The sequence below is a fragment of the Melospiza georgiana genome, chromosome 5, assembly GCF_028018845.1.
Source record: "Melospiza georgiana isolate bMelGeo1 chromosome 5, bMelGeo1.pri, whole genome shotgun sequence".
In the NCBI taxonomy this organism is placed as follows: domain Eukaryota; kingdom Metazoa; phylum Chordata; class Aves; order Passeriformes; family Passerellidae; genus Melospiza; species Melospiza georgiana.
Window position 1 is genome coordinate 18,833,871 of NC_080434.1, and position 15,814 is coordinate 18,849,684.

General features: G+C 35.0%; 1 protein-coding gene across 2 annotated transcripts in view; it reads left to right on the forward strand.

Annotated features, from left to right (window-relative positions):
• The window catches only part of SEC24B (SEC24 homolog B, COPII coat complex component), a 47,608-nt gene that overhangs the window by 16,450 nt on the left and 15,344 nt on the right, over window positions 1-15,814 (forward strand). Inside the window, exons 4-15 of one of the 2 annotated variants that reach the window (XM_058024542.1) lie at window positions 2,031-2,135; window positions 5,047-5,127; window positions 6,813-6,994; window positions 8,555-8,739; window positions 9,874-9,976; window positions 10,920-11,046; window positions 11,667-11,776; window positions 12,711-12,823; window positions 14,194-14,312; window positions 14,720-14,775; window positions 15,087-15,293; window positions 15,653-15,776. In XM_058024542.1, coding sequence (XP_057880525.1) covers window positions 2,031-2,135; window positions 5,047-5,127; window positions 6,813-6,994; window positions 8,555-8,739; window positions 9,874-9,976; window positions 10,920-11,046; window positions 11,667-11,776; window positions 12,711-12,823; window positions 14,194-14,312; window positions 14,720-14,775; window positions 15,087-15,293; window positions 15,653-15,776 — 1,512 coding nt within the window. The remainder of the gene's footprint in view (window positions 1-2,030; window positions 2,136-5,046; window positions 5,128-6,812; window positions 6,995-8,554; window positions 8,740-9,873; window positions 9,977-10,919; window positions 11,047-11,666; window positions 11,777-12,710; window positions 12,824-14,193; window positions 14,313-14,719; window positions 14,776-15,086; window positions 15,294-15,652; window positions 15,777-15,814) is intronic. The other variant, XM_058024543.1, reaches the window with a different exon arrangement.

Below are 15,814 nucleotides of genomic sequence, written 5' to 3' on the forward strand. Positions count from 1 at the left end.
AATCTCTTTTCTTCCTTATTCTTTCTGAACACCTGCATTCTTAATGCATGTGACCAGTAATGAGTAATCCAGTCCTTTTCTCTCATTTGTGCATGCTTGGAATTTTTGCATTGGCATGCACTTTCCAGGTAGATATCCTTTCTTTCTTCTTCTTATCCATGTACATGATGTCTTTACACTCTTTACTTCTCACACTAGGCACATGTACTTTTGCTTTCTTGCTTTTCTTGCTGTTACAGTGCAGCCCTTCTTGTCATCCTGACTTTTAACCCTTTTACTTGCATGTTAATTATTTTAAGTCAGGGGGTTTTCCCCTCTTTCACAGTAATGCAGTTCTGTTTTATTCCTCAGTAGTTCTCCCAGGCCTGAGAAAAGACATAGTCTGTTCCTGCACAGATGATGATTTTCTTGTATTCTCCTTCCCAAATGCATTCAGTAAATTTATAAAAGATGGGACTAGAAATTACTCAAATTAGCCCAGTGTTTTAACAGTATGGGAAAACTGAAGCACTGAATCTACTCAGTGGCCCTTGGGATGATTTCTCATTCATTGTTGTGACTACTTGAATTACGGAGGAATTTGATTGCAATTGTACAAGTATTAATGCACTAGCTAAAGGAATATAATGCCAATCTTTTCTTGCACCAGTCTCTCTGTGAAAGTTCACCTTCTCAAGAGTGCTGTTATATAGTTTTGCTTTGTTTTCTTTTTACTTCCAGTATTTGGGTAGATACTCTTCACCTTGATTCTGTTGGTGTTTTTAAAGTGAAATTAAAATGCTCCTCTTGGGTTCATTTGCTAACCCTTTTTGAAAGAGTTGTGAAACTTAACAGCATTTATAGCCCATATTTTAAATAAAATAAAGGTTGATACAGTTGATTGAAGTCGTGGATGGGCATATTATTAGTTATCATGATGGTTTCAGATTATACATAACACTTCTCTAATGCTTTATAGTATTAAAATAAAGAATCCTGTTCATTGGTGCCACAGTACTTCTACAGAGGGATAGAACCTCAAATTCCCAAATATTTGAAGAGTTTTGAATACTTAGGATATTTTCTTGTCATAGCAATCCATTAGATTGATAAGAGAGAAGAAGTGATTACTTGCATTTATTTAGGATGTCACTGCTTGACTAAAAGCATATTTAAAATCCTTGCTAAGCCTGCCTTGTCACAAGAGAAATGTCAGATTACTTGAAGATGCTGGAAATGAATCAATAACAAGTAATGCAGGAAATTAATTATAAGCCATTGCTGCATGCTTTACTCTGTTTTGAAATTGTGTGTTTGTGTTGCTTTTGTGTATTGCTCACATATGTTTAGAGTAGATATTTTAAAAGCAAACAAAAAAACTAAAAAATCCTAATAGGTTGTGCTGTGGAGGTGACAGCAGTAACAGTTCCTGCATTGTCACCAAATAGTAGAAGTGCTGGTGTAATCACATGCTTATGAGCCTGAATGTAGGCACTCATGTAAACATAAGACAACCCAAATTTTCAGGTTTACCTAGCTTTAATTTCCCTGATTGTTTTGTGCTCTCTGTATGTCTGTTTGTAGTCTTGCATGTGGCAACAGCAGTATATTTCATTCATTTCTGACAGAATTCCAACATGAATTATTCTTGTCTTAAAAGGGACAGGTGTGCCAAGCAAAAGTTAATACTAAACGTTTTCATAACATAATTTGAATTTATGTGGAAACAACTCCTTTATCTCTGTGTATTAATTTATGAAAGTACTCCACTGGATAAACCAGTATTAAAAAGATAGGAAGTCTGTGTGTTTAATTTCCTGGTACACATGCACATACATACATATAAAATTATCTGCTAATTCCATGTGCTACTAATATTTTACTGAACTAGCCCACTAATAACTGCTTTAGGGTTGTAGATTTAACTTGCTGCATGCTGGGATTTTCTCTGGAACAGCTGATTTCTCTCACTTTTAATGCAATGATTTGTGATTCCATTTCTTGTCTTTCCTGTCTGTCTGACTCTGATGTTTGTGCTTTCCAATTCACAGGCATGCAGTATGGTGGATATGTTAATAATCAAGCTAGCTCTGCACCAGCTCCCTTGTCATCAAGTTCAGATGATGAGGAAGAGGATGAGGAGGATGAGGAAGCAGGTTGGCTTTAGCTTTACACCAGTATCTTGTTCTCTTCCTACTCAAGGTTTTCCCCATATTTCAATCCCCTGAAACTTTTTATTTCTTTAAGACAAAGCATCACCCTGACTTTTCAGCTTGAGATTTCCCAGCTGTTACTAGTATAGTAAACAAAAAGGATTTCAGTAGTGACCAACAAATAGGTCCTTTTTTTTTTGTCATGTTAATATCACAGATGTTTTATGAATCTAACAAAGTAATATTTACAACTTGCAAGATTCCCATATTTTTAGTGTTTTGATTTGCAGTGAGTTTTAACTGAAGATAACTACCAGTAGAACTTACACTGATAATTGTTCAGGTTAAGCTACCAGATGCCATTTGTATCATTACATTAAACAGTGTTTACCTTGTTTCTCATTTTATGCATAAGGAACTCATACAATTAAGGTAGTAAACATTGAGAGGTTCTAGGTGTGCTTTTTAGGACAGCAAATTAATCGGTGCTGATTTTTTTCTCCCTCTGAAGGTGTATGTCTCAATGGTCAGGCTCACAGGTTCAGTGTTAATCTGCTTGCTTTGTAGAAAACTTAAGAAGTTTATTGATTTTACTTTTTTTTTTTAATTGGTTGAGGTGTTACATACTTGGTTGGATTTTTCCTGTTTTGTCAGAATGATCTGGATTTGTGAGTTTCTTCAATTTTGATATAACCTTTTCTTTTGGAACTTGAAGAAGTCTTTACTGGCTGCATGAGTGGTACCAGTATGAAAAGCTTTTTTGAGATAAACCTGAGACTACTACTCTTGTTGATAGATGGAAGTAGCAGCACATACCTTGTACTGCTGGCTTTTAGTATTGATTTGGAATAGGAAACTATTGTAGCTTTTTCTTTAATTTTATGATACGTGTCATCAGAAAAAAAAAACAAGACCAGTTTTATTAAAATAATGAAATCATCACCTAGAATACTGTGAAAATAGTGTAGTGTACTCATAATGATTCTGTGAAGAGTGGATCAAACCAATGATGACATTGAGTCGTAATTAAGAACAGTGTGTTGGGTTTGCATGCCAAGGTTTCTGTCCAAATTATGTTGATTGGGTTTTTTATCAATTGTAACATTTTTCTCCTTACTTTGTTCCCTAAACAAAGTTTCATACTCCCTACCATCATTCTTTCTCAGGTTCTGTACTTTACTAAAATCTGTAGCCTTGCATTTAAATTCATGTTACAGAAAAGAGTGAAAGGACGCCCAGGTTCCATATGGAAGCGATCTCATTGATAAGCACATACCCTTTATGCCCTGTCAGCAGGAGCTCATGCAAATCCTTAACAAATTTTCAGTAGACAAATTTCTGGCTCAGACTGTCACAGTGGTTTTATGAAGAACAGGTGCTGGAAATCTGGTTGCTTGTGTTTGTGTAACTTCTCACCTGTTTTGTTCACCTAATTCAAGTATATTTTGACTTTTCTGTAGTAAGCCTTAGCAAAAGTTTAAAAGCCCTAATCCTGATCAGGTAAAAAAAGTCATGAATCTTGTTTCCTTCAGCTTCTAGAACAGAAAATAAAATCTTGAAATTACGTTTTTTAGTAATCTCCAGGATAAGAAAACAAAAAAAAAAAAAAGAAAATTTACAGTGAAAAATTACGGTGAATGTCACAGAATTAACTTTTCCTTTAAATAGTATATTATTGTTAGTCTTATGGATTTTTTAAATAGCTTTTCTCTTTCTTAGTTGAATGCTTTAAAGGCAAAATGCTCAAGAATTATCTATACTGTCAGGATGGTGCCATGGTATTTCTGTGTCCCAAATGTCAGTGATCTTATGTATTCATATGCAGAGTCTCTTCACTTGGAAGTCTCAAATGTTCCACCATTGAAGTTCTCCCTTGAAATACTTTCAGCTTTGCAATGGGATGTGTGGTCATAGTTGATCCTTCCAAGTAGAACAGTATCAGTGAATCTTTTCAGTCTTTTCTGCCACAAAAATTATATATACAATTTTCTTTTTTTTTCTTAATTCTTAAATAGACACTTTTTTCTATCACACTTCATGACTTGGTGTGTTTTAAAGGGGTGATACCTTTAATCTTCTTGGCGCTTTTTTCATTGGAAATAAACGTGCGTGAAATCACATTGGCAGAGATGTTTTAAAATAATTCTTTGTTTGCCAGATATTTTAAAGTAAGATGTTCAAGATCTATGCACAGGTTGAATTAAAAATTAAACAATTGAGTCTTCAGTCCTAACAGCTATGTCTGTGCTCATTGTGCTTTTTTATATCTCCCTAGTTAACTTCTGGTACTTACTTTTGCATACTTTTTACTCAGCTACTTTAGGCTGAGCCAAAAGTAATTGTTTATACCAGCTGAAGTTCAGACTCTTGTCAATGATAATGGAAAATAAAATCTTTAGACTGAGAAGAAAGCTAGCTGTGAATTAGAATAGTACAGAATGGAGGGAAGAATTAAATCCTTGTCAGTTTGACTTGAAGGTGGATAATCACTCTGAAGATGATGGGAATCTTCTGTTGCCTGCACTTGTGAAGAAGGTTGTGAATGGACTGTTTAAAATGTGCATGGCCTCAGTTGATATAGTCCAGAAGGAACTTTTGGTTTAATAGAAAAATATTTTTTATTTCAAGAAACAACTTTTTTCATTGTTGTTGTCTTTTTGCCATTGATCTCTCTTGCTGTTTGTTGGGCATGTGCTTGTTTGTTTCTGGTATCTTGCTGATTATATTTTTTCCCTCTCCTCTTTACAATGGTAATAGTTTTCAAGTCTTAAGGCTGAAGTGGTGGGTTTTTTTCCCAGGATCTTTCTTGAGAGTTTCTTGTCAAAGGTTTTAGAGAAAAAAAATCTCAATCTTCTATTTATCAAAAGTTTGCTATTTCTGATATCCCTAAAGTTAAACTATTTTCCTCCCCCAGCACTTGATAGTTCCTCTACTACGAGCAGTGCCTCTCCTGTTCTGAACAATTATGATGCTCTGGAAGGAGGTGGCTATCCAGGTAAGCAGTTTCTTTTGATTTATTTATTCCAGTACATATATGTCATTTTTTGTTGTTTCTGGTCTTGTTTATTGTTAATTAACAAGTAGATGAAGGGCAGTGCCTATGAAAGGAACAGGGGAAATCATCAGAGGAAACATACATGTCTTTTAAAATAATTTCTCACAGTTTTAACACTGAAGTTCATATAAACATTTTAATATAACTTCCCTGAATCATAAGTCATACTTTCCATTGTAGTATTGAGGGTAGTGCTGAAAATTTGCTAAGTGTGAAAGCAGCATCTTTTTTCTAGATTATACTGTATGCCTGATAGTGTTGTTGACATTAGGAGCTGAAAATAGTTGCTGACACATTTCAGAAGTTTTGGGAGACCAACAATACCAGCTTGCAGGGATGCTTGGATCAGATTATTGTCCTTTACTTTTCTTCATTTAAAGAAAATGGCTGCTGTTTTGGTTACTCTTAGCTCTAAAATTATCAGGACTGTCAGGTTGGTTCTAAATGAACCTACTGGCTGAACTACCTTGGTCTTGAAATCTGTAGAGCTGCCATATTGAGAGCAAGAGGGAAAGATGCTATTTTTTAGCCACTATTTTAAATGTATAATTGGATTAAATTGGAGGGCCTACCCCCTCCTGGCTCCTTTGCCTTGTTCTGGCCCCTGGGAGTGTCACAGTAGTTTGCCATGGTTTGATGGGTTCCTGATTAAAGTGAGATCTCTCTCAGTTAGAAAGCTGGTATTGTTATCCACGTAGAGTCTAGCAGGACTACAGATTCTGTACCCTCTGGCCTAATAGCTAACCATTTTGGTTCTGCTGAAACCATATCCTAAAAATAACTTGTTCCTTTTTTTTTTAAAGATAAACAGTCAACATCAGGTTTCTTAAATCTGTTGCAGTTTTTTTTATTGTTTTATTTGGATTTTTTCCTTGTGGACTGTTCATGACAAACAGTTTCTTGGCAGCTGATTTCTTGAGTGCTTGCACTGTTCCCAGTTCACCAAGCTTAAATTCTTCTGAAACTTAACTCATATCTGTAGACATTTCGAAAGAGCACTTGGATCTCTTTATAGCTGTTAAGTTCACTGTGGATTACTTTCAGTTTCACCCTGAAAAATAGCAGAACTAAGCTGTGCTGCAGGCACATACAAGAGAAACTTGCATCAGGTTAAAAACTTCAGAAGAGACCATGCTTTATTTCTCCTCTACCATTTATGAATACTGTCCAAACATAAGGCTGAGCCAGTGGAACTTTTCTCTAACTCTAGGCACAGCTTTTCATAAAATTATTCTAGTCATGCTATGACAGTTTTCAGAAGTGGAGGGGAGACTAAGCATGAATGGTCTTGTTTGTGTTTTATATCAAATGTATATATTGGAGTAAAACGTGGTTCTATTTTTATTCCATTCAAAAGATGTTTTTTTCACGTTGCCTTTTTTTGTAAAGTAACATTTGTTTGTAGTAACACAGGTCCCTGTCATCTTCCATACACACTTTGTCAAAATTCTTGAAGTAATCTTTCTTTTTAATTCCTTTTTTTCAGTGCAGAAAAATAACTTGATGGATAATGAAAAAACTTACAAATGGCAATGTTGTTTTGAAGCTTTTAGGAGTTTACATTTAAATTAAGAAGGAAATAATAAGCATATTCAATACCTGTTCCATTTCTTTTGTCTTTCCAGAGACACGTTCTGTGACTAGCAGCCCAGTTCCCTCTCCATCAGTCCTGCAAACATCAAAAGCTTCTAAGCCCTTTGGTTATGGATATCCAGCACTGCAGCCAGGCTACCAAAATGCAACACCACCTACTCCTGTGCAGCCCAGTAATCCAGGACACCATTCTGGTTTTCAGCACTATGCACAGGCTTGTATTTTTCATTTTAAAATTACTTCATGAAGTAAATTCCTGGGAAAACCCTTTTCTGTGTGATATATTTCCCCTTTATTTTCATATTTTTATAATTTCTGTGACAATAAACATTAGGTATAATATTGATGTCATAGCTCTGGTTCTAACTTATTGGAAGGCTTTTGATGGAAAGTTTTAAGTGTGCCTCCAAGTAGTTAGGCTTAACAAGTTTGCTTCACTAGTTCTTAGCAAACTCCACAGTTAAGATTTGATGTTTGAAAGAGCTGAAGTTTATTGATAGGAAACAATGAGAAAGCATAAGGAAGTACTTGATCAGCATATATCAGGACATTGCTATAGGCTGTGATCTCAAGCATTACATGACCTTATGAGGAAGGCATGGCATAGGGTCCAGATAAAAGAGCTCTGTAGAGCTTGTGCTGGCTGTGTGTAGTGGAGCAGGCTGCCTGCATCTGCTCTGTTTTCCTCATGAAGACAACTCCTAACACCCAAGAAATTGTGTACAATCATCTGATTCCTGTTGTACACATGAATCCCCTGAGAGCAGTGGCAGAAAAAGAGCCAGGTACTGAGGCAAGACACAAATGCTGAAGAATTGCAGAGAAATGTATGTGTGAAGGGGTCTAGAAAAAGAAACATCCTGATACACAAATCCTGCTCTCTGAAGTAAGGGCCAGCTGGCAAAGACAGTGAAACTGCTGTGGTAGGTGATCAGAATTCTTTACTGCATATAACATCCAGTGAGGCTCTCACTGTCACAGGCATAATGTAAAATGTGACTTGGAAGAAGTGTTTCATTTAATTTTTTTTAATTGAAAGGGTTGGCTTTATCTTTACTGTAATGTGAGATGAAGTTAGGCTCTTTCAGTAGCACACAGTAAAAAACAGCAGTTGCTTCAAGTGAATTCAAGTTGGACATATGAGGAGAAAATATTTCAGGATGGGAGTGGGGAAGCACTAGAACAGATTGTGCTGTGAAATTGTCAATCCTTAGATATTTTGAAAACTTAGCTGGATGAATCTATATGAGCAACCTAAACTAACTTTTAAGTTAATCTTGCTTGAGCAAGCTGTTAGACTGCTAGACCTTAAAGGTGCCTTCCAACCTAACCTTTTCTCCTCTTCTATGGTGTTTTGTTTTAATTCTCAAATATTTAAAGTCAGTGTCTGTAACTTGGAAAAGTTGATTGTAACAAAATTTAAATTGCAGAGAAGAGTGGGAGAGAAATTGTGTCAGCCTTTTTAGTAACTTGTTTTCTTATGCCTGAAGAGATGGAAGGATTGTGTGTGACTTCCAATGTTGATTTGCATAATGAATTTGAATTTTGTCCTATGATACACATTTGGAAGGTGACATTTGTTGCATCACATTTGTTGTAGCATTTTTAAATTTCTACAGTACAACACTACTTTTGTTTGTTTGGGTTTGTTACTAATTGCTGCTGTATCTTATTAAAAGATGTGTCTGGACGGGAGGGCACGACAAGAAGATTGAAGATTGTTATTTAAATATGATTGTGTGTTTACCTGTTTGTCATGCTCTTAACTTTACAGCAATATCCAGGTGTGAACCAGCTGTCCTCTTCCTTAGGAGGATTAAGTCTACAGCATTCTCAGCAGCCAGAAAGCTTGAGACCAGTAAACCTTACACACGATAGAAATATTTTACCAGTGTCTTCAGTTCCAGCACCCGTGCCTAACCTGAATTCTGATCTTAGGAAATTAAACTGCAGTCCAGAGTAAGTTTACTAGTTTACTGTGTCTAGGACAGTGTCTTATATTTTTTAGTGGGCAATAATTATTTAAAATTCCAAAAAGGGTCTCAGCTGACTCTAACTTTGAATCTTAGTGATGAAAAATAAATAAAAACCCCTTTTAACTGAAAATAAGTTTATCCTCTGAATCATTACACAGATATTGTAACTGTCCTACCATCAGATTATATGCAGTGAGTGTAGCTAGTTTCTTAGTGTTTTAATAATTTTTCTATATCTTCACCTTTTTATCCATTTAAAAAAAAGTATTTTAATAAACACCTTAATATTACACAATATGTTTCATAGAATATTTTGCAATATTGCATAGGATTTTTTTCTACAAAAGTATTATGATTATGCCTGAATACATGTAATAATTTATGAGTATATTTTACTATGATAATTCTGCAATCAGGTATCCTTTTTACCTCTAATTAAGTAGTATTATCAACTATCCCGAGTCAAGTGCAGCTAAGTACAGTGGAAAGTGCTTTTCCCCAAAGATTTTACTTGTAATTCCAAAATAACTATTTCTTCATTGCCTCAAAGTGACTCAGCATCCTTATTCCTGTATTTCTGATCCCACCAGAAAACAGAAATCAGAAAACTGAAGGCCTGGAAATGATTCTTACATGTGGAACACTTTTCATAGCACTATTTGTGCATTGGGCTTCTGTAGTGTTCCTTCATGTTACACAGAACAAAAGATTTTGACTCTCAGTATTTGGGATTCTTTTCAACTGTTTTCTTATATAAATATGACATTCTGAGTACTATTTAAATACTCTCTTCTTCACTGGAAAAATTATTATAATGAACAGAAAAAGACATTGTTTTGATCGATTGTTGTATCTAAAACAGTTCTGTCTCTTAATTGCAAGTTGGTTTTGCTATACTTGCATTGCTGAACTACTAAAACTGTGGAGCAGGGGAATATTTTTTTGTTTGTTTCTTTACGAAGCCTTTTTAAAAACCTTTCTGCATTTTTTTAATTAAATTATCTTTGTAAAACATTGGATTTCTTAAATTTCTAAGTTCTTTAAAATCAGGTGTTAACACAATGTTTTCAATATCTTTTAAAATTTCATTTTTAACATTGTTTCTCTTTCCTTTCAGCTCATTTCGATGTACACTGACAAATATTCCACAGACACAGGCTTTGTTAAACAAAGCTAAACTTCCTTTGGGTTTGTTGCTGCATCCCTTCAGGGACCTGACGGTAAAGTACCTTTTTTTTTTTTTTTGTGTGTATTTCAGTAAAGTCAGCCTGGAGTCTGGATCTGTTTTATATATGCATTTGTTCTATTTTCATTCAAACAATTAAATATGATGAACTCTAAGTCCTAACAGAAGTACAAAAAGTACTTTACCAGTACTTTAAGAGAAGTAAAAAAAAAAATTATCTGTGACTTAGAGAGGAGGAGAGCAAAAAAAGCCTTGAAATTGCTACTTCATTGGAATGCATAAGGGAGAAGCCCTTCAAGTTTATATTTTTGTTGTTGTTGGAAGTCTTTGCTTGCCTGTGGTTCTCCAAAGAGTGGCCACTCTGTGTGTTGGGCTCACAACTGTCAGGTACATCTTGAAAAGGTGTTCTCAGAGCTCTCCTAAGGAGTGGTGCTCAGCTTGAATGTGTGACTGGCCTGATACTTGCTATCAATAGAACATAAACAAAATATAAGATTGAGGCTATATTTATAAGCTTCATTCATTCATTCATGTTAAGCAACTCCTCTCAATGTAATTTATTAGCATTTTTGTAAAAATGTGAATAACTGTCTGGTACAACTTATTTTTATTAGTTGTATGTTCTTTGTGTAAGATTTGCTGTCCATCATATTTCTTATAGAGCTACTCAAAAGTTGTCCTTTCATAATTCCTTTTGCCATAGTAGGTGTAATTTAAAGTAGTTTCATTTGAGATCTTACTACATCTTTGATTTTGAGGCTATATTATAAAGACAGTAATTAAGTGTTAAATTTTTTTTGTTTTAGGAGATTATTTTTAGTAGACATCATAATTACTCTATGAAATTGAACTAAACAGCTAAAAGGAAAGATGAAAATGAAGTTTCACAAAGCTTTTATGAACTGTACTGCACAGAGGTGATTTCCATAAAGTATATTGCATACCTTTGTGACAGCTTTTCTTTGTTTCCTTTTTAGCAATTGCCAGTAATAACATCAAGCACAATAGTGAGATGCAGATCCTGCAGGACTTATATCAACCCTTTTGTTTCTTTCATTGATCAGAGGCGGTGGAAATGCAACCTGTGCTATAGAGTTAATGATGGTAAGTGACTGCAGCAGGAGATGCTTGGATTTATAGAATCTCTTTCAAGTATTTGCATTGTATCAGTCCATGGAACATTTTAGATTAAAACATAAACTACAGTGACAATGTCCTTATGATCCAGAGATTTTGAAAAGGATCTTAAGGCAGATGTGTTCTGCTTTTTCTTGAAGCAAAAGATTGTTTTGCAATCTTTTGTGGACATGAAGAAAATGTATTCATAATATGCTGATTCCTTGTCTAATGAAATCAGCTAATCACCACTGACTGCTGTTGCAATATGCAGATGGAAACATGATGACAGCTACAATCCAGGCCAGAGGTTATGAGAAACAGTACAGATTGCTGCTTTGTTGTGAAATGCTCTGCTTGCATTGCTGTTTTATAGTTGGGGATCTGTTGTTGTTTAAAATACATAAAATTTCTTTCTAATTACTGAACTTTGATGTTAAAGATATGCTTGAGATATTTGAAATGTTCCTTTTTTATGTATCCTTAATGTAAATTGTTTGCTATCGCAGTAATTGAAGTGTGCCCACATTACTTTGCATTTAGCTGCAATGATTTTTATTTTCTGACAAAAATATAATCTGTATTTGGGGGTGATTTGTTTTTAATAGTTCCTGAAGAATTTATGTATAATCCTCTGACACGGTCTTATGGAGAGCCTCACAAGCGGCCAGAGGTGCAAAATTCTACAGTGGAATTCATTGCTTCTTCAGACTATATGGTAAGAAAAAGTTTTCATAGTAACTTCAACAGCAGTTGCATATTAATATGATAGTGCTTGAAATTAACGTTTCATATTGATCCAGTGGTTTGTATTAATTTACAATTAATACACACCACTGGAAGCTTCTCTTAATCCCAAGGAATAGTTAAATTCGTATTTTGAGTTTTGGCCCATGTAAACAGTCAGAAGCTTTTGAGTTAAAAGTTATTGAATGTGTGTTGTCATTCAGTGTAGTTTAATGTGGCACAGTCAGATTTGAATCCAATGCAGTGTGATTTCTGCCTTTCTCCCTCATTTTGAGGATGTTTTGAAAGACCAGTAATAGAATAATAAGCAAATTAATTCAGCTTCAAATTTCCAGTTAGTAATTGTGAAGAAATGGTTCTTATTAGGAGTCAGCTTACAAGTGCTGGGATGGTGGTCTTGTCAGGCTGGGAAAATGCCTACTTCATAATGACATTTTTAGCAGCAGCAAAAATAAATTGTTCTCTTGTCTTTGAATTGAAACATTGTGGCAGACATTTTACAGTGAATAAACAGCTTGATACATAATTGGGGAAAGGGTGTAGGTAGAATGCTTTAACCCTGTTTAATGGATCACATTGTCCATGTACTGAAAGAACAATGGAATTTAAAAGATGGAAGTTGGTATCTTTGATGTTTGAAATGACAGTTGGAAGGAGGGACTGAAATATCCTTTTTCCCCCTGAAGTATAACATTTTATGTTTATTACAAAGGACAGTTATTAACCATTGGGGATTGTGGTTAAGTCTATCTGCATATTGCTTAGGAAATTACCCTTATTGCATAATGTGTACCTTGCATTTTTCTAAGTATTTGCTTTTCCTGCTTCCCTTTCTAATGACTAATCACTTTTAACATTTTTTTGAATATGATTTTTGAGTGGTTTTATTTTTTTTTGCTTTGTAGCTTCGTCCTCCTCAGCCTGCGGTATATTTATTTGTTTTAGATGTGTCTCATAATGCAGTGGAGGCTGGATATTTGACAATACTCTGCCAGTCATTGCTGGAAAACCTAGACAAGTAAGAGTATAAATAACCTTATCAAATCAGCTAACATGTTGTTATGAAAAATTGTAACTGAAAATTTTGAAGGAAATTTCAAAGTGTCTAAACATTCTGTCCCTAAAGGGCAGGAGTTCCATTGCCTGGAATTCTTTCCCTTCGTGTGTATCTGCATATAATTTAATTATTTATCTGTAAGGAGTATTTAGCTGTAACTTCTAAAAACATGTTGCTTGTACAAAGATTTTAAAATTTCATTCTTTCCCCTTGCCAAGACCAACAAAAATAATAAATTACAGCAGTTAAATTATCTGGGTTTTGTGCTGAGAGGTCTGAGGTGCTGCAAACTGGAACATTGTAACCATGAGAGTAAGACTGCCTGGGTGAATTGTGTTGTCAGTTTGATTTTTTTAGATCAGTTACCCTGTGCCAATTTCTGTGGTTTTATTTTTGCACTGGGACAGCATGTATGGGAACGTTCCTGGTGCATTTTATGTGAGGGTTAATGAGCTTCACTGTGCTCATGCCTTTTGACAACTAATCCTGTGGAGGCCTTGCCTTGAAAAGTCCTTTCTACAAGTGTTTCTTGGTGAACTTGGTTTTCTCATGAAGAAGCCAACATATACACTAAAAATCTTTGCTTCCATTTTTTGGTTCAATCTTTCTTTGTTCAGTTTTTTATGGCTATTTTATTCAACAGAATCTCAGAAACATGCTTAATTATTTTAGGAAAATTCATAAAATCCCATGCTAAGTCCACAGGAGAATCAATGCATTCACCTCATTTATAAGCTCAGATGGTAACAACAATATTTGCCTCTATTGCTCTTGGTCACTGTCATGGTTTTCAGCACTTCATGATGTTTTTTATATTTTACTTGAGAAATCCCCTGTAGTCTTTAATTTTATCTTATGCCATACACTGAAATATGGTCCACATAAGAAATAAGTATGTTGCTTTGTAGAGACATTGGATTTTGGTTTAGAGCTGTAAGTACTCTGTAACTACATTAGTAAATGGGGGTTCTGAATCAGGAAAGGACAGAATGCACTGTTTTCTTTTAAGGAGCTGAGAAGGCTGCCTTTTTTCATGTGTCAGTCTAATGTTTAAATGAGTTTATTAAGCTCTCTTGTGGAACAAAGCATCAATATATGAGTGAGTGCTTATCTGTAACACTTGGTCTTGTAAACTGTATCATTACCCCAGCTTTTCAGAAAATGTTGAGAAAGTATTGATTGTATTTGTGTTTTAGATCTCCCTTCTTATGTTCTCCCTTCACTTCTTTACACATGAGCTGCATTTCTTCTAACATCAGCAGGAGCCCTGAGTATCTGTATGTCTTGAGAGAGAGATTTAGGGCTTAATAGTTTATATTTTAATGCTTCAGGCTGCCTGGAGATTCAAGAACAAGAATAGGATTCATAACATTTGACAGCACTGTTCAGTTTTACAACTTACAAGAAGGTTTATCACAACCTCAGATGCTGATTGTCTCAGATATTGATGGTAAGTAAAAAGAAAATGGAAGCTGAATTTTTGAGAACCTATTATTTTTTTCTTTTCCCCAGAACAAAGGTTAGAATCTCTCAACTATTTGGTATTAGGTCAATTTTATTGAATGAGACTATTTTTTTGAAAAATAGTCTTGCACCAACTACAGAGTAGGTGATGATTAAAATGTGAAATTCAAAAGTTAATTTTGCTTTGAATCAGACAAGCTTTGTATGGACTGTATTACTCTAACACACTTTCATCTGTGTATAATTTACTTACCTGCAAGGAATATTTAGCTGTAACACACATTAGAGAAGTAGACTGTTTCATGGTGTTTGTAGCACTGGGCAAGGAAATGTTTTGTTCTATTTTAGTGTTATTTTTTCTGTAATAATTATTTTTTTCTGTTCTCTCCACAGATATTTTCTTACCTACACCAGATAGTTTACTTGTAAATCTCCATGAAAGCAAAGAGGTATGATTGCTCAAAATACATCATTAAATTTAAGGTGTTAAATATTCAAAACAGAAGTTCCTGTTAAACTTTGAATTCAAACTTAATCTTTATAATATGTAGTTCCAATGCTAATTTTTCAATATGGAGATGTTTCATTGATACATCATAGCTTTTAAAATTACAACTTTGTTTTCCTTGGTGTGTTAAAATAGAACTGAAATGGTTGGTACCGATTCTGCTACTTAGTTGTGGCAGTACAGCTGTTTGGAAACAACAGAAAATCTCAAGCTTGCAGAATCGCCTAAAACACCTTTCAATCTGTTCTGCAGCTGATAAAAGATCTCTTGAATGCATTACCAAACATGTTCACCAATACAAGAGAGACACACAGTGCACTGGGCCCTGCTCTTCAGGCTGCATTTAAGCTGATGTCTCCAACGGGTGGTCGGATCTCTGTGTTTCAAACTCAGTTACCAAGTTTGGGAGCAGGGCTGCTGCATTCCAGAGAGGATCCCAATCAAAGGTCAAGCACGAAGGTAAAAAACTTCCCTTACTATTCATTTCAAAAGACTAGGGACTGGCCATCTCTTTCTGACTTGCATAGTTCTGCAGATCAATTGCTTCATCTTCATTTATAGCAATTAACTACATTTTAATTATGTTGATGTTTATGCATTTAAGATCCCTACTTTATACATGTATGTGTGGCATTGTTTTGAAGTGCATGAGCTCTCTTTGGATTTTGGTCCATAATTTTTCTTGGCAAGCAAAAGAAGCTGCAAATATTTGTGACTCAGTTACTCAGATGCTGCTGAATAGTATGTCTTTCAGTCCATGAAGTCTAAAAAGCATGATTGTTGTCATAACTCCTCCCTGTATGATTTATTTACTAAAGGTGGTCCAGCATCTTGGTCCAGCAACAGATTTTTATAAGAAGTTGGCACTGGATTGCTCTGGCCAGCAGACTGCTGTGGATTTATTTCTCTTAAGTTCACAATATTCTGATCTAGCTTCTCTTGGTAAGGAGTACATGATTCCCTCTTTCTACACTGTTGTC